Source organism: Aspergillus pseudotamarii, assembly GCF_009193445.1.
Source record: "Aspergillus pseudotamarii strain CBS 117625 unplaced genomic scaffold BDV38scaffold_61, whole genome shotgun sequence".
Classification (NCBI taxonomy): domain Eukaryota; kingdom Fungi; phylum Ascomycota; class Eurotiomycetes; order Eurotiales; family Aspergillaceae; genus Aspergillus; species Aspergillus pseudotamarii.
In genome coordinates, this window is record NW_022475075.1 from 131,854 (window position 1) to 153,887 (window position 22,034).

Sequence of the window (22,034 nt, forward strand, 5' to 3'; positions counted from 1 at the left end):
TACGCAGATTGACTAGTGAACAAAGGGAAGATCCATTTTTGCGCCATCCTCTCCACTATTGTGTTAGTTCTTGGGGCTTGAGGGACTTTTCGCCTTAAGGCTAATGCAGGCTGTCTGATACAACCGTACGCCACCATATCCACCGTCTTTGTCTCTCTGAGGGGTTATCGTTCCAGTTTGCTCACCTTTACAGTGGAAACATTCAAACTTGCAATGATCCTTGCAGTAAAGTACAAGGTGGGATCCGGCCCGATATATTCACCTCGACGGTAGTATTAATGGTTAATACCTGCTATATATACTTCGGACACTCTCATTCCCATGTATAATCCAACTCTCTCTTTGCGTTCGTGTTTCTGAAAGCAAATTCCTTGTCCTATACTCTGGTTTTAACCCACAATGTCCGTTCCCAACCACAAAGAGCCATGGCTTCGGGGGGCAGAGGAATTCAGGGGCCAGAGACTGCTCCCCCATGTCATCGACTATCATGCCCATGAAGGTCCCAGTCGCGTATTTAACTCTATGCCAAGAACGCAAAATGTTGCGGATGGCTTTCGAGATGTCGACATGAAGACAATGGCTACCGCGGTCGATTTCATGGCTTGGTGGTTAGATAGTCATTCCAAGGATGTCCCTAAAGAGAAGAAAGTTCTAGCATATGTCGGAGTAGCAGATATCCGATATCCTGTTCTTTTTTTTGCAGCAATCAAAGCTGGATGGATGGTACGAATCCGAATATTGCTTCCGAGGCTTTACATGCAGCTAACATGTAATTCCTAAGACGTTCTGGGTATCACCACGAAACCCACCTGATCAGAATTTGTATTTGCTACGTGAGGCGAGAGTGATTCTTGTTCTCTACGCGGATTTGATGGAGCCGGTTGTCAAAGGCATCCAGCAGCTTGACTCCATATCTCAGATATCCTATACGCTGATACCATCGCTGGATGAAGTACTGAATAGTCAATCCCCTCCTTTTCCTTTTGATGTATTGTTTGCGGATGTCAAACACGAAAGATGTCTTGCTATGCACACGTCTGGGTCCACAGGTACAAATTCTTCCCCCCTCCCCCCCCTCTCCTAAAAGCCTGCTACATAGTTTCTGACCAAGGGTGTCAATCTAGGACTCCCAAAGATTGTGTACTATACACATGATGCATTTGCCTGTACTGATTCTGACCGGAATGTTCCTGTACCGGAAGGACGTCGGCCACAGAATGCTAAACAGTTTGACTTTTCCTCAACCGGGCGATTCTACTGTTGCTTCCCGCCATTCCATGTAGGAAATCTTCCCTTGAAGTTACTTGCTTTCTGTGTTTATATAACTAATGAAAAGAAGCTGGCTGGTACAATGGCATTCATGGTCATCCCAACTTTCTCCACGGCCGCTACTGCCGTTTGGGGTCCCTCGACTATGCCACCCAGCGGTCAGTTAGTGAGCTCTATTATGAATCAGACGACAGTTCGAGCCCTTTATATCCCTCCATCTACTGTCGAGCAATGGTGGACATGTGACCCAGATGCGCGGAAGAAGGCGGAGGGTCTCGACTTTGTGCTTTTTGGTGGCGGACCTCTAGCTCCAAATGTCGGGCAGAAGCTCAGCGAATTGACTGACCTTTGTCAAATGTACGGCTCTATTGAGAGCGGCCAGATCCAGATGCTGGTTCCCCAGCCCGGAGAATGGCAGTACCTTGAGCCGAATCCTGCCGAAGAGTGTGATATGCAGGAGGTAGAGAAGGACTCCGGTCTTTATGAGCTGGTGCTGCATCAGGATGATAAATTCAGTGGGCGGCGCACTCTTTCACATACCTTCCCGGATGCGAAGGAATGGCGCACCAAGGATCTATTTACTCCTCATCCTACAAAGCCAGGCCTGTGGCAGTTCCACTCTCGCACTGACGATCTCATCGCGCTAGGGACTAGTGCTAAGGTGTTTCCTGTTCCCATGGAGACGGCTCTACAAGGAGATCCTAACATCGCTGGTGCGCTAGTCGTGGGAAATGCCCGCCCAGCGGTTGTCCTTATAACCGAACCAGCGCAGTCTATGAGCGATATCAGCAAAGAGGAATTTATTGACAAGATATGGCCCTCAGTTGTAGAAGCCAATGCCGCTACACCCACCCACGGCAAGATCTCGCGATCCCGTATCCTCCTCACGGATCCTGCTGTTGGTTTTGCAAGAACCCCCAAAGGCACTATTGCACGCAAGAAGTCCGAGGCTCTTTACACGGCGGCTATTGATTCGGTGTTCCGAGACGGCATGGTCAGCGATAATAGCTCGACTAGTGCCTTTTGAAAATTGTAAAGGAAGAGATTAATTCGGTGAGCTATTCACGCCATCCGCCCCGACACTGAGAAGCTTCTGGAAGAGGACCTTGATGTCCCTTTTTGCTGCACAATCTGCGGAATCGCTCAGTGTGGTGGACCTACATAGCCTAAGTTCCAAGGCTATTTCTTAGATCATAGATTCTATTTCTCTCTTCTCTCCTTCCAATTCCCGCACGCACTTGGTTTTCCTTCAACGTAACCTTGAATAATACTTCCACTTTCTTCTTGATGCTATCCCCTGTCTGCAGGCGTTCACAAGTTTGTATGCTAGCTGTTGATGCTCGCAGATAGTTGCAGACCGACCGATCACAGTTCAAGGAGGAAATTGATAATGTCTCTGGCCTCAAAGACGCCGAGGCCACCTGGAAAGTGCAATATAACAATATGGGTATTACTAGGCAGTACCCTGTAATGTATATTCTGACAGGATGGGCATGGCCAGGATATGCCACTGTATACCACCGCACCTGGTCGAACTGTGCATGACTTATGTCGTGGAGCCAGCGTTATTCACACTAGCTCTCATTATGTCCGTTATGCCCAACCAAGCATAAATGCATAGAGACTCGTATTCACTATTCCATTTCTTAACTTCGACATTACAAACCCTTATTACTACATTTTGTGATATAATATATTACATTTCGGCCATTGCACTCATATCAGCGGACGACTCTGCTTTACCCATCGCCAGCCGTTCAGCCGCCTCCCGGCTATAGGTAGGGCCCTTGTAAGTCCTCATACCTTGGAACAACCACCAGATGCCGACAAGGGTCATAAGACCGACAGTAATAACACTTGTGTAGTTCATATTCTGAACGGTGACGGGCAAAGTAAAGGGGAAGCAGAAGAACACCACCGTGACGGCGATGTAGAGTACCGCGAGGAAATTAACCACATAACCAATCTTGTGGGGCATCGCAAAGGGTCCCAGGACTACACTTCGTCGCCGGGATAGAATATGCGGAACAATAGCACCAGCATAGGAGAGCGTGCTCAAAACAATAAATGACGAGATCAATGCTTGGAACGCGGTGGTGCTACCGACGTAAACACAGCCCAGGCAGGAAACCATCACTGCCATGGCCACTGTGGCATTTACCGGGCAATCCAACGTGGGGTGCACTTGGCCAAAGAACGAGGGGAAGGGAGTGGCATTATCGCGCGCAAGTGACCACCACATCCGGCCACCGGTTGTCAGGGTTCCCACCAGCGTGGGAAAGGTGGCTAGGAAGAGCAGGGCGATAAGACCGACTGCCCCCGCTGTAGAGCCTGTAGCCTGTAGGTAGATCTCGGCAACGGGAAAGTAATTGACGTTGGTGTTAAAGACGGCGTCAATATCATTGATCCCGTAGAACAGCGCAATGAGATAGACGAACGCGGTGAGGAATGCGGTCAGAAGCTGCAGCATAATGCCCTGTGGGACCTTTCTCTCTGGCTGGGGGACTGGGTGTCAGATGTTGTTAGTATAACCTGGGGACAGAGAAGGAGACGATAGCGGAACGAAGGAGCCCCGGACATGGATATACATACCCTCTTCGGATAAGTGGCTAATACAGTCCGGAGTCCCAACCGCAAAGGCTGCATTCAAGAGTCCAGAGAGAAAGCAGATGCCGTCAGACCAGCCGCCAGTCTCATTGTAGTAAGTTCGCCAGACTTGATCATTGCTGGCGCGTCGGCCGCGGGGCATCACGGCCAACACGACAATGGTTATAAACAAACCACCCATGGACAGCACCAGCGAAATCCGGTTGATGAGGGGAAGGTACCGGTTTCCCAAGCACACAATAGCACAACACATCCATAATACTATCAAGAAAACAATGAAGGGCTGCCAGCTATGCCACTCTACACCCGGATGCCGGAGGAGATACATGGCAACTGCCTCATTTCCAAGCACCGAGCTCATCGAAGCTGCCGACAGCAACCAGGCGCAGGCATTGAGGTAGCCCGTGAAAAAGCCTGCAGCGCGACCATACTTGCCTGCGACAACGGACGACCAATGGTAGACACCACCCGCCGAGGGAATTGCCGAAGCTAGCTCAGAGAGAGAGGCGGAGATGCATGCATAGAAGACCGTGACCAAGATCAGCCCATATAAAACGGCCATAGGCCCGCCATTGTACAGGGCAGTCACGATAGTTCCTCCAGTAGCCGCCCAGGAACTGTTATCAATTTGTCATCTTGGTTAGGATCGTCGAATTTCGAAGCATAAGCCAGGATGGCAGAGAACGCAGGTCACACACATACTTTGCGATAATAATTCCCAGACTGGTCAAGCTAAATAATCCAAATCCACGAACCAGTTCTTGCTTATGACCCAAAGCCGCTTCAAGGCGTGCTTCATCAACTTGAATGTTTCCCTTACTAGCGCGACTAGCGCTGCCTGGAGCCTGCTCCATTTTTAGGTCACCAGAATCCAATCAATACACAAAAAGGTGGGTTGGGAAGGGAATATTCCGAAAACAACAACAACAGGTAAGCAGGGGGGAAAAAATGAGCAAAATGGGAAAAGCAAAAATAGAAAGCTCTGCTAGGAATTTGAAATAGTAAGCAAAAAGATAGGGAAGAAATTGAAGAATATTGCGTAAGTTTCCGATAGTTGCAGGGGTGGGACGAGATGCATGGATATAAAATTGGTGCAGACACGCTAAGAACTCACGTTGCGTTTCCCTTGGACCCCCACCCACACTAAGCATCGTGCCCAAGTCTCGTTATCGCTGTTGATTCGGCCGCAGGAAGGCTTAGCGTCTTGACCTGCTCCCTTCTGCAAACCATGCCAGGATATGAATCCTGAAATTATGCCCGAACTACAGACCGGTTCTCGGATACGGCATTAATATCTCAGACTGTGAACTGTCCTGCATGTTTGTGAACTTTAATCTCCGCGGGTTGATTGGAGTACCGAATCGTCGGGGCCTAGCAGACGATTACGATTACTATGGACGAAATAATGAGCTTATAGACCCTGCGAGCGCCACGGACCCGCTGCAGTTTAAATAAACAATTGACCTCGCCTATGCCGGGTCCCTGCCGGTTCCTCGACACAGACCTAGAGATCGCATCCGATCTACTATGGGAGATGTTTCACCCACTCCACACCAGCTCTTGGTAGAAGCGGTTGTCTTCTGGAGTATAGGTGTGCTAATTTGGACTGGGAGAATGTAGGTTGATCGGTGTTGGCCTCCTTTCACATAGATTCAGGAGCTGAGAAGGACAACCAGTGTCGCTCGAAGTATATCCAATGGAGGCATCCGGAATCTTCAAGGTGCGCACTGGGCCTCCAAACCCACGGGATGGCGCGAATGTTCAGACCATTGAGTGCTCTCCATACAAAATACTAACAACATGGTAGTGGATGATTACATTATGAGTGTCACTTTTGTATGTGTGTTCTTTTTTTCTCTACCAGTTTTACTGCCTGGATCTACAGCGGGGAATTCACGCCACTGACGGACTCGTTAGGGTATATACACGACACTCCTGGTCCTCATCAATATATCCTCCCACTACAACACCAACCTTTTCCCTTCCGAACAGCTCCCGCAGATACTGGCCGACCCCAAGGACGTGGCAAATCGGGTATATGGCAGCAAAATCGTGATTGGCCTAGAACAATGCATGCTCCTCTCGACATGGGGTGTCAAGACATGTCTCGTTGCCATGTATTGGAAGTTAACGAAGATGGTGAGCTGGCATCTCTTCGTTAAACTCCTCGCCGGCTATGTCGCCCTGGGATTCGTTGTCATTGAGATTACCTACTTCGCCGTATACTGTCGACCTTTCTCGGAATATTGGGCCGTTCCCCCCCAGAACCCGCAGTGCGCAACCTACCAACACTATTCCATCACACAGGCGGTGTTCAACCTCTCGTCGGATGCGTGCATGTTGGCCATCCCAATTCCCCTACTGAAAGGCACACAGATGCCGCTGCGCAAGAAGATTCTCCTCGTGAGCGTCCTCGGTCTGGGAGTGTTTGTGATGGTCGCCGCCATCCTAAACAAATATTTTAATTTTCACTCGCCGCTTACAACTATCTATCAGCTCTGGTATATTCGTGAAGCTAGCACCGCCATCTATGTGGCCAACCTCATGTGCTGGTGGCCCTTACTACGCAAGGTTTTCGGCAAGGCCTTGACACAGTACCATAGTGGATACGCTGCGAAGAACGGGCATCGATCACATCCCACCGGTGTTCTTTCAAGGGGGACCGGCTCCACAAAGCCTTCGGCCGATCGCAAATACTTGGCACCATCGAGTTCTAAACGATGGTGGCAGTCCAAGGGCCTTGGCGAGTCCTCGTCTCAAATGCTTACGACATCAACTAGCCAAGAAGCGATCAACCTACCTGTTCTTGACCCTCAACCGGAAGGGCAATTGGAGATATGGCGTAAAGTGGACTCTAATATTGAAGGAAGCTATGAGGCGAAGAAATAAACACGGTCTTTCTCAGTACTCCACATATCTTTTCTGAAAATATGGTATGATACCTCTATATCTCTCAACCGCATAGTTAGGAAGCAGTAAGCATGTACGGAGTACTCCTACATAGGTAAAAACCATAAGTAAAAATCAAGTAGCAGAATGATGATCTTAATCAACCGAAATGAGTCTTGCACCCGACATGGGCCGAGCCACTTAACCGTGGGGCATGATTTATCCGGCTGGCCAGAGAGTCATAGCTCTCTCCGTATCTTCGAAAAAAAATTTTCAAGTATCTATCCCTCGGGTGGGCCCGGCCGCCAGCTGAGCCACGAAATGAAATCTAATTCATGGTCTGGATGGCCAAAGCCCACCGGATCTCTCTCCTTTTCACCCTTTCATAAACCAAGTGGAGTCGATCCTCGAGCAAGCACCTTGCGCTTAAAAGGTTTAACGCAGTGACAGGGAAGTTGGGCCGCGCGGGTTGGCCCGATCCTCCGTGGCTGCATTTTAGGGTTGCTTACCCTGTTACCCTGGTTTCGTGAGCTTACGTCGATTGACTTATGTCTTTGATCCAATCCATATGGCTAGCGTGCATCAAATAGACCGACCCCAATGTCTCTTTGCGCCACGTCCATTTTGAATCCAGTCCAGCTCACGTCCCTCTGTGTTAACTTCTCGCAGTCATGGTTGATCGTGACAACTTTCCCGAACCGACTAAGAGCTAAACGTTTCTGGTGCGATCGACACATCATTAATAATAACGCAATTCTATCATGCCATGTACTTAGGCTTTGGCGCTTATGTTCCTTAATGGGGTCTAAACTGCTAGTGCTCCGGTTTCGGCAACACAGGGTACACTTTGGCTTCGCTTCTCCTGCTACTGCACGCGTGGCGCATTGCAGCGAATATTTATGCAATCGACGATATCTCAGCATAGCTTCGTGAGTTGATTATGGGTAGCTCTACGCCATATCGAGTGCTCATGGCGCAAGACATAAATGACCTTGTGAGCGTCGGCGCTGATCCCACACGGCACCCGGTATGGGGTGGCATCCGACGTTCCCCAAGCTGAGTACGCGGATTGGATATGTGCCTGGCGCACAATACGCATAAGCCTCTGATGGCCAATTTACGCTAAGAGCAATGATGAACACATGGCCAGAAGCTACTACTGATCTGGTGGCTTTGCTTTCCCGTAGCTCTTTCTCGTCGGTGCGACCGTGGGCACCATTTGACATCTTGCAACTCTGCCTCATTTGTATGCCCGTGTTCGCTACAATGTAATATCTACTGAGGTAAATACCACCCTAGCCATTACAGCCATTTTAGATGTCACCGGGGCAATGACTGACATGATTGAAATTGTCTTCCGCCGGCGCGCTGCAAGGCATAGCAGAGAGGCGTTGTACTGTGTAGCTACGAAAATATACAAAAGTGGTTGTGCTCGAGAAAACCAGGTCATATTCAGTCGGCATACTAACGGCATCAAAACTAAACCCGAAAAGTCTTATACGCTGCTAGAAACCACGAAGACTTGCCTGCCTGTTCCAAAGTGGTCTATGCTTCCACGTACAAGAGGAGGACGGAAGACAACACTATCAACGAACAACACAACATCAAGCACTCAACCATAGCATCCAGACAAACCGCAGAGCCCTGAAGCTCTATCCACTGAAGCCAAATCAAATAAGGCCAGTTGCGGTAACATCAAAGTCCGCTGACTGAGCCAACGGGCGCTCCTTGGCCTCATTCTCATCGGCATTGTGCCGGACGAAGTTGAATTGATATCCAGTGCTGTGGAAATTAGTTGACTGGTCATAAGGTCTGAGGCATAGAACGTGTACATACTTCGGCGGGACATCGCTCACACCTTGCACGCTGTACGAAAGCGCATTTCTGTTGATACCTTGTTGGATGCGCCTTGCGTACGGGGGAAAGTGTCGCATATTGACAAGCCAAAGATCAAACAAAGGAGCATCGCTCCTAGATCACGTACAACATGTCAGCTCACTGTGGTTCTTATCCATGGTTGAGAATAGGCAATCTATAACTTACTCAACAGCGGCCCATGTAATCGTGGTTCCCCCCTGGAGGTAGACTCTATCACCACCCATTGGGCTGTTGATCATATAGGCTGCGGCGGAAGACGCAAGAGCAGCGAGGCAAGCAAGGGTGAACCGCATTTTGATGGCGATTGAATGAGGCCGGATGGGCTTTTCACGACCACGGGTAAGATTGATAGAAAGCTGGCTAGGTATGATTGTGACTAGAGACCGATGAGGCAGCAAATGGAGCAAGGTAGGATGGCATTATATACCTATCACTGGGACGTGAGGATACTTTCTCGCGCCTCATATTTCCTGGTATCTCGCTTTGGATTCTGGATCATCGCCGAAGGTGTACATCAATCAACCGGTAGCCGAGAGAGCTAAGGATGTCAACGCAAATTGTGTACTCATTGTACATATTCATGTAGCTCCTCAAAGGGCGCTCGCCACTATCTCGTCCAATTGAAAATTGTAGCGACCGCTCCCATATGCGATTCGAACAATTGGTGTCCTGAAGGCTTCTCTCACACTACGTTGACCGCCGATCGACCAGATGAGTTGAGAGAGACCTCCTCTTGGGAGGTACAGAGTACGATGCCTGAGCAAAAGTGTCGCCCACCGTCTTTGCAGAAGCAGTTGCATTCCAATCGAAATACTGACCAAATATCAGGTCTCGCCCGTCTCTGCCTCCAGGGATGTATAGAGTTGAAAATCAAAGTTCTTCGCATTCTGTCCCACCACACGACTCGTTCTAAATCTTCCATTGCAAAGGGGACTTATATAGATCAAAGTATAGATTCCCGTGTCACCGATCTTCCCGGCCTCCGGACGTTTGCCGTTGGAGCTGCGGAGAATTATTTTATATCCGCCCATATCTACCTTGGGCCAAACCCCGTAACGTAAAGCTTGCCTGTTGGTTTTCAACTCAACAGCAAAAACCGTAGAGGTGAATGAGCGGTGATGCGAAACATGACCTGTGTAGAAATCGTTTAAGCCACGGGAAGGGATTATCGGACACCGAGCCACTACAAAAGAGAATTATTCTGGGGATTCCGCTTGATGCGATTTATTGCTCTGAAATCTCAACGGACTTTTGTCGGAGCTATAGACCATCGCATAGTCAATGTATAAATAGAATTTAGTCATATTGCAGTAGCCTCGGACGCCCAGGAACTATTGAACGAGACAATCTCGAGAGGCGTGGGACGGAAACAACTGCGCTCAGGAGGCACAGACTAAGGCTCATCTTGTGTTTATCAGGTGCATTGACATAAGTTTGTAGGTCCGTTCATCCTGATTACTATCAGATATATTTGGACTTTTCATTGTATTTAATTTCTGTCCGTCCTCTACTCTAATAGTAGACAAGCTGGTTCGTTGAGTTTTGTTATGCAGTCAATTCCTTCTATTGGTTCAAACAAGAGGTATTGCCTTCAGACATCAAGTCCGGGGAGACTTATCCAACGGGATAATGCCGCTTGCAGTCGTCTTATGTCAATCTTGTCCGTCGACACCCATGCGACGACACCATCAGGTCGCACCAGTAAACCCTTCAGCCCGAATGTCTCCTTTGCATAGTGCCCAGAGTAGTCAACCATGGGCCGCAAGGACTTCACAAACGCTGCCACCTTGCCGTTGCTCCCAAAGTCAATCACCAGGAAGGAGCCTGTCTCTAACTTAGCTCCGAGTCGCAACCCATCATGGAATTCAAAGTCTGGAGCGCTACAGCCTACGAGTGGATGTGCATCGCCTAGGTCGTAGAGCAGTGAAAGCCCCCAGATGCGATCGGCGATGTAGGTGGCTCCATCTTGTGTATTGACCATGTCCCGCATGAGGCTCGCAATGGCCTGGCCATATGGATCAGGGCGTAATATCGCTACTTGCGCGCGAGTCCACTCAAGCACCCGTGCCGCCTCTGGATGTCGCTCTTGATGGTAAGTGTCCAGTAGGCCAAGAGATGCAACCCCCTTGACGGTAGCAGCAAGCTTCCAGCCGAGATTCATCGCATCGCCAATGCCCGTACTCAATCCTTGAGCGCCCAATGGAGAGTGGATGTGGGCACTGTCGCCGGCCAAGAGGATACGTCCTTTGCGGTACTTTGTTGCTTGCTTTGAGCGATCGGTGAACGATGAGGCTAAGTGAAGTGCTTCGACGACGATATTTGTGCCTGACACTCGTCGTAATACTTCTTGGAAGTGTTCCCGCGTGATAGGTTGTGACCGGTCAAAGTCCCTATCAAAATCAATCACATGAAGCTGTCCAGGCCCACTAACTATATGCATCCCCGTGTTTGTGTGCGTAAATCCTGGCTTTAATAACTCCGGTCTGTCGAGATCGCACGTCGCAATATAACCAGTGAACTGCGCTTCCGTCCCGACAAACTCAAATCCAGCAGCTTTGCGAACCGTGCTGCGTCCACCATCGCATCCGACGAGCCATTGCGCCGTAAAAAGCTGGTCGCCGGTCCATACCTGTACTGATTCACCTCCATTTGTAAGCCGGGAGACATCCATACCTCTGAGGATGTGTACACCGAGCATCTCTGCGCGTCTGGACAACACAGCCTCGAGACGTCCGAGAGAAGTTGGACCAGGCAGAAAGGACGGTCCTGGTAAGTGATAAGGCCATCGTGAAAAGTCGATGTTGTTGGCATTAAGTACCAAGCCAGCAAAGTGTCCCCCAAACTGAAATCCTTCGGTCTTCTGGAAATTCGTCGGGCGCTCGTCCTCACCGAAGATCTCCTTTAACATGCCACGACGATAGAATGCCTCGACTGAAGGGATATATAGACCACGACGACCAAATAATCCCTCCTTCCAAGGCGACTCCGGGCCAGTCTCTTGTTCCAGTACAAGCACCGACACACCAGCTGTGGCCAATTCACAGGCGAGAAAAAGCCCTACTGGGCCAGCGCCAGCAACGATAACATCCCAAGTTTTGTCCATCATTCAAATCTCGATCAAAATGTTACTTTTTAGATTTGAAAGCTATCTCGTGTTGGGGTCGCAAACGAAGCCTTTCAAGGGTTTCTTAAAGTAAACCATCTCGGGGTTTACTAAGTTCCGCTCAGATTGCGAACTCCGACGGCGGGCATGAATAAACCCCCTGATGACTTTTTTGCTGGCCCACAATGAAAGGAAAATTCACATCAGGGTGGTATCTTCTTGTAGATTGTTTCTCGGGCAGTATATGTAATGCACAATCTTCAACTACCGCTATATCTGTCAGACACCTGTTAACTTGGCGTATTCTCGGGACTTGAAAGTGACAAGAGACTTCAACGGTCAGATAGTCAATAGTAAAAGCAGAACGTTATGGAGTCTCTCTTCAGGTGGACACATTTATCTGGGGTCACCTTGGAACGGCCAAAGAGAATGAAACAATGTTAACCGGCCAATGATGGCTGGTACGCGTACGGAGATCGTATACCATGGCCCATTAACAAGACGACAACAACTCACTTGTAGAAAATCTCCCAATAAGATCATGCAAACAACCATGTATCAAGGGGTGATTCGAGCCACATGTGCCGGGAATGCCAGGTGTTGTACTATAGCGTGGTATATTCTTCGCCGACGTTGAAGCGGATGTTAAAGATCGATGTTGATGAGCAGTACGATGTCAAGCTAAACACACCTCGCTCATAAGGCTCTAGTGAACTGGATTAGATGATAGTATTACTTGTACATATTTATGTACATAAACATGGAAGTGAGGCTTCATTACTCGAGCTCTTTGATTGCTTCTTCAATACTAGGAAGCCTCTGTCGCCCCAGATTGAGTCTTCTCCTCCACTTCGCCTCCTTCTTCAGCTTGGATCTCCGGCGACGAGTACGGGGATAGTTTATCGGAGACTCCCCACCAATAAAGATGAAAATGTCATACACTGCGCCTCCGACTAGGGCACCAGAGATGGTAGCCAACCAAGCTCCCCAAAACCACCAACCCCCTCGTTCGGTGAATGTGCTGCCACCGTATCCTGCCATCAGAGCCACCAGGCGAGGACCAAGATCTCTGGCTGGGTTGAAACATCTAGACTTCCATTAGCGGGACTAGCTCTCGGACAACATCTAAGCGAGGGGAAAATACGCACCCTCCAGTGTTATAACCGAAGCCGATTGCTAACACAAAGATCAACAGGCCAATAATGAACGAGTGCATACCCGCACCGGGCGGAGCATTGCTATCGTCACCCATTGCAAAGATTGTACAGATTAGAATAGCGGCGGCGACAAATTCGTTAAAGAACGCCGTCACATTGCGGACGTACGGCAATGGCTCGGTATAGAAGCCCAGACCAGTAGCACCCATTGTGATGCCGGAGTCGCTGTTAGAACCGCTGTGGAAAATCGAATCGCGATATATGCAATATGCAAGTCCGCCGGCCGTGAGAGCCCCCATAATCTGAGCAACCACATAATAAATACATCGCCGACCTGGAAAGCCTCGATAAATCCACAGGCAAATGGAAATCGCTGGGTTTAGATGGCCACCGCTGACCCCACCAGCAATGTAGATTCCCACGGTAATAGCCAGTCCCCACGCCCAGTAAAGAGCGAGTTTGTTGCCTGCCTCACCTCCACCGGTCGAAATTGCAAGCGTTGCACATAGCCCAATTAGCATCGCCACTGTAGTCTACCAATCCCATCGTCAGTACGGTATCTCTTAAAAGATGTTCTTAATGGGCAAGATATCTTACCCCTAGCCATTCAGCAAATGGCTCTCGCAGTCTGTGCCGCACCCTAGACCACTTGTTGAAATGCTCCGCCTCGCCCCCGTACGGCTTACTCCCGTCCTCCGTCACCTCGTCTTCCACTGGACGTGATACTCTGTCGGGGGCATCCGCATTCGACATCTCTTGGTGTACCGTTGTATCCTCATTGGCGCCCACCCGAGGATCAGAGGTCGCCCGCCCAGTTTGTCCATGCTCGTCTCCCTGGTCTGGAGTGGCCTCCAACTCAGGCACTGGTTCTGATTCTCCCTTTTGTCCTGTTGGGTAGGCAGACGTTGTCCCGCCACCATCATGGCGGCGCATGCCTGGTCGGACCACGCGCGGAAGCGGTTTCGCTAAGCCCCAGATCGGCTCTTCATTCGTCTTCCCATAGTCGGGATTCATGTCATGATATTCTGGATGAACGTATGTCGAGTTAGGGTCGGGTTCTCGTGGGCCGGCAAGAGAAGGAGTCGTTTGATTCGTCTGACTTGTCTGATTGGTCCGACTCGTCTGGTTCGTCTGCCGTCGTCTGAGTTGAGAGTATCGGGACGCTCTCTGTGATCCGGTGCTGCGATAATGCAGTGGTGGGCGCTGTCTGTCTTGTCTCATGTTGTTTTGTCGGTTTTGGGGTCTGGGCGGCTCGCTTCTATCTTCCTGGATTGTATTCAGGTCATCATTCCGATCCTGACGGCCATCGGCCAGATCCTGCTCGTCCGACATTTCGGATCTGCTGGGTGTCTAAATTCCAACGCTCGGTCAAGAGGTGAGGGGGAAAGAAAGAGATAAAGTGAAAAGGACAGGATCCCAATATATAAGCACAGAGTAGAATAAAAGGCTAGCTCGGTCTATTATGAAAATCTTATCTCATAACATCATCGACGATGATAGCATTGACCGAGTCCAGAATAGCCTGCCTCCTTCCTTTTCTGCTACGTATCTGATCTACGCGCGGTGGGGTCATAATATCCAAAAGTAACTCTTCTGACATAGCACGCTTGAATGTCCAATGAGTTATCTAATTGTGATAAATGTTCCCTGGTTGCTCTTTGTGACTCGCGTGGCAAAACAACCCTATCGCGACTGATTGAGCGGATTCGCACCCGGCCGGCGGATCCATGATGTCACGAGCAGCCGGAAACCCTTACAAAAGAAAAATCTCTGTTGTTCTTGGAAATCAACAGACCGAATCCTACATTTTCATAAGGGCATTTTAAAATATCGAGCACCTACCATATCCGGTATCTTGGGGCTCTAGAATATTCATCATTGACAGCTCGGGATGTCATCCCGGTTGGCGGTACTCCGTAGAGTCCGGGAGGCCTCCAAGGGTTTCGGGGAACCCGACCAAAGAACATGTCGATCCCGACCTCTAGAACATGATAACCCCTGTTACTTGATGGTGAACGTGACGCATATTATGGAGTATCCTATAGCATCAACTGTGATCATAGATAAGTGGTCCTTGAACGTAAATAAGCTTGGTGGAAGCCACGACGTAAAAATATCTTACTTTTGCCCTAGGGATCCACCGACGATCGTTACTCTTTGGAAGCAGCACCGGCTGTCCATCCAGCCAATCAGTATCATTGTAACAAGCGGAAATTTCAAGCTTATCCAATTCAGGGCTGCAAATCCCGTTTCAGCCAACTTCAGTCACCGATCCTAGCAGTTCACATCTCATATCAAACCTACCAGTTATACGCAAGCTTCCCTTCTTTCTAGAATCTCTGTATGCAAGGCCAATGCAGCCTGGTTGCGTCATTGCGTTTTGGTCGTCCACAGCTCAATATAATACCCACCGTGTTGTTGCTTGCCCCGTCATGCAACCCGGATTTTCCTTTCCTGCGAAACCTGGCACTGACCAAGCCTTCCTAGAGCTTCCTTTCTGGTGTAAAATTTTAAGCACCCCTATCATCCTATCTTCTCATGGCCAAGACGCAGGTATTATGCGGCCAAGGCAGAACCTCATTAGGCACCAAGCTACTACAATCGGAATATTACCCGCAAGTCTTTGCTAATAACCTACTTATGGTGATGCTCAGACCTAGGGCGCAGAGCCTATGTTTTGACACCGGCACGCTCTTGCGTACCTATCGCAGCGGACTACACCGTTTTAAGTATACCATCAATGAACATATTAATTACCGGGGGTATCTTGATTACATTAGAATGGAGACAAAGTATAGGCAACTGAGACAACATCAACCATCAAGATCGATAATGTAACCGAAGACCAGCCCATTGGGAAAGATATGACGGAACCATTCCTGTAGAGGAATAAAGATGCGGCAGCCTGCTCCCTGTTATACGTAGCCCAGTGAACTCAGTCCCAGTCCGTACAAGAGATGCCCACAGATCCACCCTATGGTGTACGACTGAGCTCCTGGTGACCCTGTTGTGACTCTCGGGCAGTCGATGCTGACGAAACCATTCCAGAGGTCGACATATCATACAACTCATATGCTTGCCCATCATCGCTATAATCAACCGCTATCCTGCTCACACCCCCTGGGCGCGGAAAGGTTCCCAAGCCGTACGTCCGACCGATTTCCTCCAAATGCTCCCGTTGCTGTACTTCAGTCCACGCATGACTGCCCTCAAAATCACGCATCATCTGGCTATGTGCAATCCACGGGATAAGCGACCCAATGGATTTGGGAATGCGCGGTGCATTGAATCGGCCACGATATGCGACAAATACACCGACCATCAGCAGGACATCCAGCGAGACAAGTGTGATGACAATCAGAATTGACGGCATTGCTGGTAGTATACCCCACACCCCTTGAGTGACTGTCCCATTGACAGCGATGGAATGAGACTGGGGCAAACGCTCAAGATACAAATCTCTCCAGAGAGTAAAGTAGGTGCTAAAGACTGTTCGGTAGGTAAGCTGCACAGCATTGATCAGAAGTGCAGGGTCCACAGAACCGGACGTGGGATTCAGCGTCTCAATCGTGCGTGCCGTCAAAACTCCAGGCCAGTCATATTGGTAAAACGATGAATTTGGACGAACAGGAAGTGCTTGAATTGACTGCGTAAACGCCATGTTAAATTGCCCCAGGATATCAGACGCATTCTGATAAAATGCACCGGCAGTGATCGAGCTTTCGGGCACCGTCTCGTAAGACTCTATATGGCCAGAGTCGTCGAACTGGACCACGAAATCTTGGATGTGAATTGTCGGCTGACAATGTACTGCAATTGTGCTGTCAGTATTCAGCGATGTCCCTGCCATTTTGTCCCAACGCGTAAGAACCACGAGTGTGGACCTCTCGCATTCCATCGATGCGGAGGACCCCGTTGGCGCCAGGTAATGAATAAATCTATCGGCGTAATCGGAGGCTGTCCACGGCGCCTCTACAGAGCAGGCAGATTCCGTACTACCATTGAAATGTGTATAATGCCAGTGTCGCTTCCCTGAATCACTATCGATCCATTGATTGCTATATGGAAGGCTTTCGCATATCAGATCGGCACCGATCCCACGTGTCGAAGCTGTATAAGAAGTACGATCGCATTCCGGCTCATCAATGAAGATTGGCACGAACGAGTGGTTCGATGTAGTCCACGGCAGGAAGGGCGCGTCCGTTGTGATACTACTAGGAATAAAACTGTAGCTATCCAATACAGAGCTATGCGGTTGTCTTGAAAGCGTGGATAAGTTGTATGTCGCAAATAAACCAGAAGCAGCCGTCGAATGTTGTCTTACTTGTGGCTCAAACAAACCACCGCTCACAATCGTCAAGAGCAGGTCCAGAATACAGGCTAGTGAGATGATGACAAGGAAGCGAGGGCCACGGCGTGTGCATTTCCAAAGGACCGCAAATGAAGTTTGACAGCCATAGTTCATCAACAGTGACTGTCTGGCTGTCACTGGTCCCTTCTGTAACTGAGTCCACGGCTCCAGGACGCTGAGGTGTCGAAGTACTGACGCGAGAAGCGCACTGATCATCGAGGCAACCATGGTTGGGACAAACAGCATCGAAACATACAATACTATCTGGGGCCAGGTCACGGAGTTAGGATCATCCATACGAAGATATCGAAGGGACAACCCAAACAAAGCGAGTACAAAAGCCAGCGATAAACATTCTATCAAAAACCAGGGTAGTCTTAGGAAATGGGGCATAAAATCCTTCTTTCTCCGAGACTTGCATGTGGAAAGAGGTACTGGATTTCCATCAAGTGACACAATCTCCAGTCTCGGGTCCTTTGACCCTCCGCTCCATCGGCACCATAACCCCTTAGCCCATTGGAGAAGTTGTCGGGTGGTGGCCTGATCAAAAGCTGTATCAGGCCGAGCTAGTGCGATTGTTGGACTGAACAGATTCGCAACGATCGCGCACTGCGCAGCAATTGACCCCGGGTCGCTTCGAAGAAAGTTAGGGCGGTGCGGATAGACGAGGGCTAGAAAGGAGAGCAAGAGAGAAGCTGCACATAGCATGATTTCCGCATGAAAGGCAGGGTCGGGCAACATTTGGAGGATGACTGAGACACTCTGCTGTTCTGCATAGGTCGTTGTAGGTCGTGTAGGATCGAACATTTTGTTTATCGTCACAAGGAATCGATGATTCCACATTTCTCGCAGCTTTTGCTGATATTGTTCAAGTTCTAGGAACTTAGATCTGGACCCTGTCTCCAGGAGACTGGATAAGCTGGTAGTGTTGACATTTGTCTGCATGCCTGCCGCTCGAGCCCCGATACGGAATTGATCCTCGAACTTGTCGATGCTGAACTCAGCCGGACTGAGGCTGCTCACGGTATCCTGTTGAATTCTAGCTGTGATGATTGATGTGTTTGTAGCAATGGAAACCTCCGCTTCCGCGTAATGATAAGTGGCCATGCAGGCAAACCCCATTGCCTTTGAAGTGTGTATAGAGTTATTTTGCAATATATCCCATTCAATCAATACGCCGTACAAGGTAGGGGAACTGCAGCGGCTGCCAGAAAATGCAAAGGTGGCGTTAGAATTCCAGCTTGATTTACTTGACTCCCAATAGCGAAGCTGAAAGCGATCAGTGTCGGTGGGTGCCGCGCTGTCGAGTGCGAAGTTAATCGAGCAACCTGAAGTACTATCACTGTCACTCGTAGTTGGAATGGATATATTGTGCATATTCCATGAAAGTGTCTGTTCGCCATGTAAACTGGTTCGATTCGTAGGATGCTTCGTTGGCATAGTCTCATGCAGAGGCGTGTCCCCACAAGTCAAATTCGCCCAATATATCGTTTGGTTCAGGTGCAACATGGATGTATCATTCTCGTCATCCACGGGCATTGAAACTGGTGCGGCTGCGTAATGGGACGATCGAAATAATATCAAATCGGCATCTTGACGAATTTCGACGCGGCCAGATGCTTCCGTTGCCATCCACGCCTCTTGGGTCCGCAAGTCGACAAGGGCCGGCCATGTGTCTATCGTCTTGGGCTCGGTCAGGTTCAGCTCACTCATCACTATTAGCCCAGCAAATAAAGAGGGTAAAAGCACCCGGAGGACCAAAGACATGAACGACACGCAAAGAACAATCCAGTGCCGGTTGCGCGCGGCGGTAATAGGCGCAAAGATACCGTAGCAAAAGCTGTAGTTTGTGAAGAGTACCGTTGCTGAGGCACCTCGTGACTTGGCCAGCTGAAAGTAAGGCTCGAGTCGCATCACATCACAGGAACTAAACTCCCATAGGTTCACAGCGACCAGCGCTATGGCTGTTGGAACAATGATGTAGGCCACTGACACAGTCGTGGGAAGATCGCTGGCATCCTTGTAGCGTACGAGCCAGCCGATTCTATCATTGTACTTACGACAAACCTCAAGAGCGGTTGCCGTCAGCAGCAAGAAAGTCGCCAGTGTGAGGAGGTATGGTGCTCGTAGAGGTACTGGTCTCCAGGCGTCTCGAGGATCCCACACCAGTTCTGTTCTCTCGATTGCTACTGATCGGAAGGGCCATCCTGCGCATGTTCGAGTCAACGCTGAATGTATTTGGGTTATCATAAAGTTCATACCTGACCGTCTCTTCCATGTCACTGTTGTTGTGCCCCATTTCCAGGTCATTTGCCTTTTTTTCCACCCGAAATGGTATCGTTGCAATGAATCATCATCCCCTGTGAGCTTGAATTACGGCCTAACACAATTACCATCCAGTATAGGGGATAACGTCGCGACATGACAATGTTCTCGTGCCAGAGGAAAAGTCAAGCGTTAAGACCCACCAGTGATAACAGTTTACCTTATTTTGCCACAAACTGTGGCTGCCTGCTCGAGGTGGAGTGAGCATGTGACATAGTAGCCCTATCCCATATCTCTTATTGGTCTTGGAGATCCCCACTAGTTAATTGTAATTTAGCCCTTGTCTCGGATTTCGGGCTTTACCGTACGGAGTACGTGCTTTATTGGAGTTAAAGGTGGAGATATGAATGCTTGGCTTTAGGCACGCCACAACCTCGATTGACTTAACTTGAGACTCCCTGAAGTCCTGCATATTCCGTGTGTTCTCCGGATACTTTGGCGTTGGTGTCCCAAAAGAGAGGGAGAAATGTTGAACAGTAACTATATTAATTGATACATATTCATTGCATTAGTTGTGTAATGATTCTTTTTATGTTATTCTGTTTGATCTTCCTTGTTCTTGCTTTTATATATGCCCGATGACAGTTACCAAAGAGTGCAACACCAAATATATATCCCCAACGCCAACGAGAAAATCTAGGAATTTGTGCTTTTGACACGGTATCAACACAATGTAAGACTGGTACAGTAGTGATATCTGGACAAATGGGCAAAATTAACGCCCTGTTTAGATACTGCACCCACAATGTCTCGACTCTCTACAGATCAATGTCACTGTCGGGATGAAGTGATCACATCGTGGCTATGAGTGGAGGATTAAAGATAGAACTCCTGAACCTTAAAAACCATAAGCATTGACAAACAACTATTTAGAAGTATCGATAATAAGGAGGAAAGGTGAAAAAAGAACAGAAAAGACAAAAATAAAAACAAAGGGAAGACGCTAATAGAGAAGGGACAAAAAGCAATGACCAGACTGGGGCTCGATCCCAGGACCTTATCGGTGTTAACGATACGTGATAACCAACTACACCATCCGGCCAATTGATGAATGTGACCTTCTTATTTAATTATATAAAGCAATTCAACTTCCCCCCCCCCCCAACTGCATGTCTCCAGGACGGCTGTTTGCCTCAGGCAACGGTTCCCCTGCCACTGCCCGCCCGATAGAGATTCCCACCGCACAGGCGATTTAGATCCCCAAGCGATTCGTTCTCTTTCAACTAATCTATTCTTCTTTAGAATCCTGAATATACCCAATCTTCCCAGTATTATATGGCCTGTAGCCCATTGGTCTACAGCACCCCGAAGGCATACCGCCAGACAGATAATGTATACCGGAAGAGCGCTCACAGATTGGGAGCCAGATGACGCGCACTTAGCCGGTTCACGATGTCCGCTTTGAAGTGATCTTAGTTTAGGTATCTTGCTTGTGTCGTATGATCCCGTGGGCTGTGTATATATAATCCCTATTGAGACCGGGTATTGAATGGAAGGAGGGCAAAAGAAAAGGTGACTGCGACTCTACTCAGATGTAACAGACGTAAGCACCTTGGTGATGCCTGGTAAAATTAAAAGAATCACGGAGCTACAGCAGGTCTCAATTGCCAATGCTGTAGCACGAGGAATGTATACTGTCTGCCTCCTGGTCATCAACGCCTGCCGGGCCGTCTTTCTCAAGCAATCCAGAAGAAGCATGGGCCAATTGTTGCTTTGAGCTAAGGCAGTAGGGATCAATGGTGTTCAGTTGGTCAGCGCAAGAAAACCGTGCTCAGCTACCCAAATGCTGCGGCATAATGCTGTTCAAGAGCCCCTGGGCAGAACACGTTCCAGATCTCCAATTCAATAGTCCTAGTTACACAAAGAATATCTTTCTTGAAAGTGAGAGCTTCTGAGAAATGATTTCATGTCTACGAGTCCTCTTCGTGAATAGAAATTTCACGCTTGCATGTTTTGTACTCCATGTCTGAGGCTGTGTTAGCAACCTTGGAGAAAATAAGCGAAATAAACCTGGCAAAATACCTGGTGCGCTGCAATATCCACGTTTCTCTGGGTATCTTATAATAGACGTATATCATCAAAATAGCCCCACTAAATATGCAACATCCTTTCAGAGCCTGGCCCTTCTAGAAAAACCTTGTCTCAATATTATTTAAGGCAGATATAACTGGAAAGCCGGCCAGCGTCCCTAGAGCCACTACAGCTGATAATACACCGATCCTTATATCAATTAGCTTTTTATCTGGTGAAAGATAAGATAGGATAATCGGATATAAAACTGCTAGCGGTCCTATAAATAGAGCAATAAAAACTGCTTAAACTATAGCCTGGGGACCAGAGTAAAGCCATCTATAGCAAACACGGGCCCAAATCGGGTTGAGAGTGGTATCGCCAGATACCGTCCTAGAATAGTTGATGTGTTGCAAATAACTAGGATATAGAAGGGTAAATTTAA

The 22,034-nt window shown here is 48.8% G+C and overlaps 8 protein-coding genes and 1 non-coding gene across 9 annotated transcripts; 3 read left to right on the forward strand and 6 right to left on the reverse strand.

Annotated features, from left to right (window-relative positions):
* Positions 1-399: 399 nt before the first annotated feature.
* Positions 400-2,296, forward strand: BDV38DRAFT_274032 (uncharacterized protein; the record flags this gene model as incomplete). The annotated part of the gene is made up of 2 exons (XM_032057776.1): positions 400-723; positions 1,337-2,296. The coding sequence occupies 2 exons, from the start codon at positions 400-402 to the stop codon at positions 2,294-2,296; spliced, it is 1,284 nt and encodes a 427-aa protein (XP_031909896.1).
* Positions 2,297-2,965: 669 nt separating this feature from the next.
* Positions 2,966-4,730, reverse strand: BDV38DRAFT_295885 (amino acid/polyamine transporter I; the record flags this gene model as incomplete). The annotated part of the gene is made up of 3 exons (XM_032062797.1): positions 2,966-3,774; positions 3,862-4,493; positions 4,579-4,730. 3 exons carry the CDS (start codon positions 4,728-4,730, stop codon positions 2,966-2,968), a joined length of 1,593 nt encoding a protein of 530 aa, XP_031909897.1.
* Positions 4,731-5,676: 946 nt separating this feature from the next.
* On the forward strand, positions 5,677-6,765 carry BDV38DRAFT_295886 (uncharacterized protein; the record flags this gene model as incomplete). The annotated part of the gene is made up of 2 exons (XM_032062798.1): positions 5,677-5,712; positions 5,794-6,765. 2 exons carry the CDS (start codon positions 5,677-5,679, stop codon positions 6,763-6,765), a joined length of 1,008 nt encoding a protein of 335 aa, XP_031909898.1.
* Positions 6,766-8,435: 1,670 nt separating this feature from the next.
* On the reverse strand, positions 8,436-8,936 carry BDV38DRAFT_286457 (GPI anchored serine-threonine rich family protein; the record flags this gene model as incomplete). The annotated part of the gene is made up of 3 exons (XM_032060674.1): positions 8,436-8,547; positions 8,602-8,736; positions 8,809-8,936. The coding sequence occupies 3 exons, from the start codon at positions 8,934-8,936 to the stop codon at positions 8,436-8,438; spliced, it is 375 nt and encodes a 124-aa protein (XP_031909899.1).
* Positions 8,937-10,160: 1,224 nt separating this feature from the next.
* On the reverse strand, positions 10,161-11,850 carry BDV38DRAFT_295889 (FAD binding domain-containing protein). Its single transcript, XM_032062799.1, has one exon. The coding sequence runs from the start codon at positions 11,747-11,749 to the stop codon at positions 10,235-10,237; it is 1,515 nt and encodes a 504-aa protein (XP_031909900.1). The 5' UTR covers positions 11,750-11,850; the 3' UTR covers positions 10,161-10,234.
* A 645-nt stretch (positions 11,851-12,495) lies between these two features.
* Positions 12,496-14,551, reverse strand: BDV38DRAFT_257203 (putative aquaglyceroporin). Its single transcript, XM_032055595.1, has 3 exons — positions 13,501-14,551; positions 12,895-13,436; positions 12,496-12,833 (listed from the first exon to the last, which is right to left on the reverse strand). Exons 1-3 carry the CDS (start codon positions 14,233-14,235, stop codon positions 12,524-12,526), a joined length of 1,587 nt encoding a protein of 528 aa, XP_031909901.1. The 5' UTR covers positions 14,236-14,551; the 3' UTR covers positions 12,496-12,523.
* Positions 14,552-15,191: 640 nt separating this feature from the next.
* Positions 15,192-19,899, reverse strand: BDV38DRAFT_257204 (DUF3433 domain-containing protein). Its single transcript, XM_032055596.1, has 2 exons — positions 19,516-19,899; positions 15,192-19,461 (listed from the first exon to the last, which is right to left on the reverse strand). The coding sequence occupies exons 1-2, from the start codon at positions 19,562-19,564 to the stop codon at positions 15,878-15,880; spliced, it is 3,633 nt and encodes a 1,210-aa protein (XP_031909902.1). The 5' UTR covers positions 19,565-19,899; the 3' UTR covers positions 15,192-15,877.
* Positions 19,900-20,547: 648 nt separating this feature from the next.
* Positions 20,548-20,621, reverse strand: BDV38DRAFT_t188. The gene has a single exon. It is a non-coding gene; the product is annotated as a tRNA-Val (tRNA).
* A 500-nt stretch (positions 20,622-21,121) lies between these two features.
* BDV38DRAFT_257206 (uncharacterized protein) lies at positions 21,122-21,568 on the forward strand. The gene has a single exon (XM_032055597.1). The coding sequence runs from the start codon at positions 21,138-21,140 to the stop codon at positions 21,294-21,296; it is 159 nt and encodes a 52-aa protein (XP_031909903.1). The 5' UTR covers positions 21,122-21,137; the 3' UTR covers positions 21,297-21,568.
* The last annotated feature ends 466 nt before the right edge of the window (positions 21,569-22,034 follow it).

Excerpts from the sequence above, each read along its gene's own strand:
- BDV38DRAFT_295889 (XM_032062799.1), bottom strand. The coding sequence starts at position 11,749 with ATGATGGACAAAACTTGGGATGTTATCGTTGCTGGCGCTGGCCCAGTA.
- BDV38DRAFT_257203 (XM_032055595.1), bottom strand. The coding sequence starts at position 14,235 with ATGTCGGACGAGCAGGATCTGGCCGATGGCCGTCAGGATCGGAATGAT. Across the intron at positions 13,437-13,500 it reads CATTTGCTGAATGGCTAGGG|ACTACAGTGGCGATGCTAAT; the intron begins GTAAGATATCTT and ends TGGGATTGGTAG. Across the intron at positions 12,834-12,894 it reads TTCGGTTATAACACTGGAGG|ATGTTTCAACCCAGCCAGAG; the intron begins GTGCGTATTTTC and ends ATGGAAGTCTAG.
- BDV38DRAFT_257204 (XM_032055596.1), bottom strand. The coding sequence starts at position 19,564 with ATGACCTGGAAATGGGGCACAACAACAGTGACATGGAAGAGACGGTCA. Across the intron at positions 19,462-19,515 it reads GACATGGAAGAGACGGTCAG|GATGGCCCTTCCGATCAGTA; the intron begins GTATGAACTTTA and ends GAACATGCGCAG.
- BDV38DRAFT_257206 (XM_032055597.1), top strand. The coding sequence starts at position 21,138 with ATGCCTGGTAAAATTAAAAGAATCACGGAGCTACAGCAGGTCTCAATT.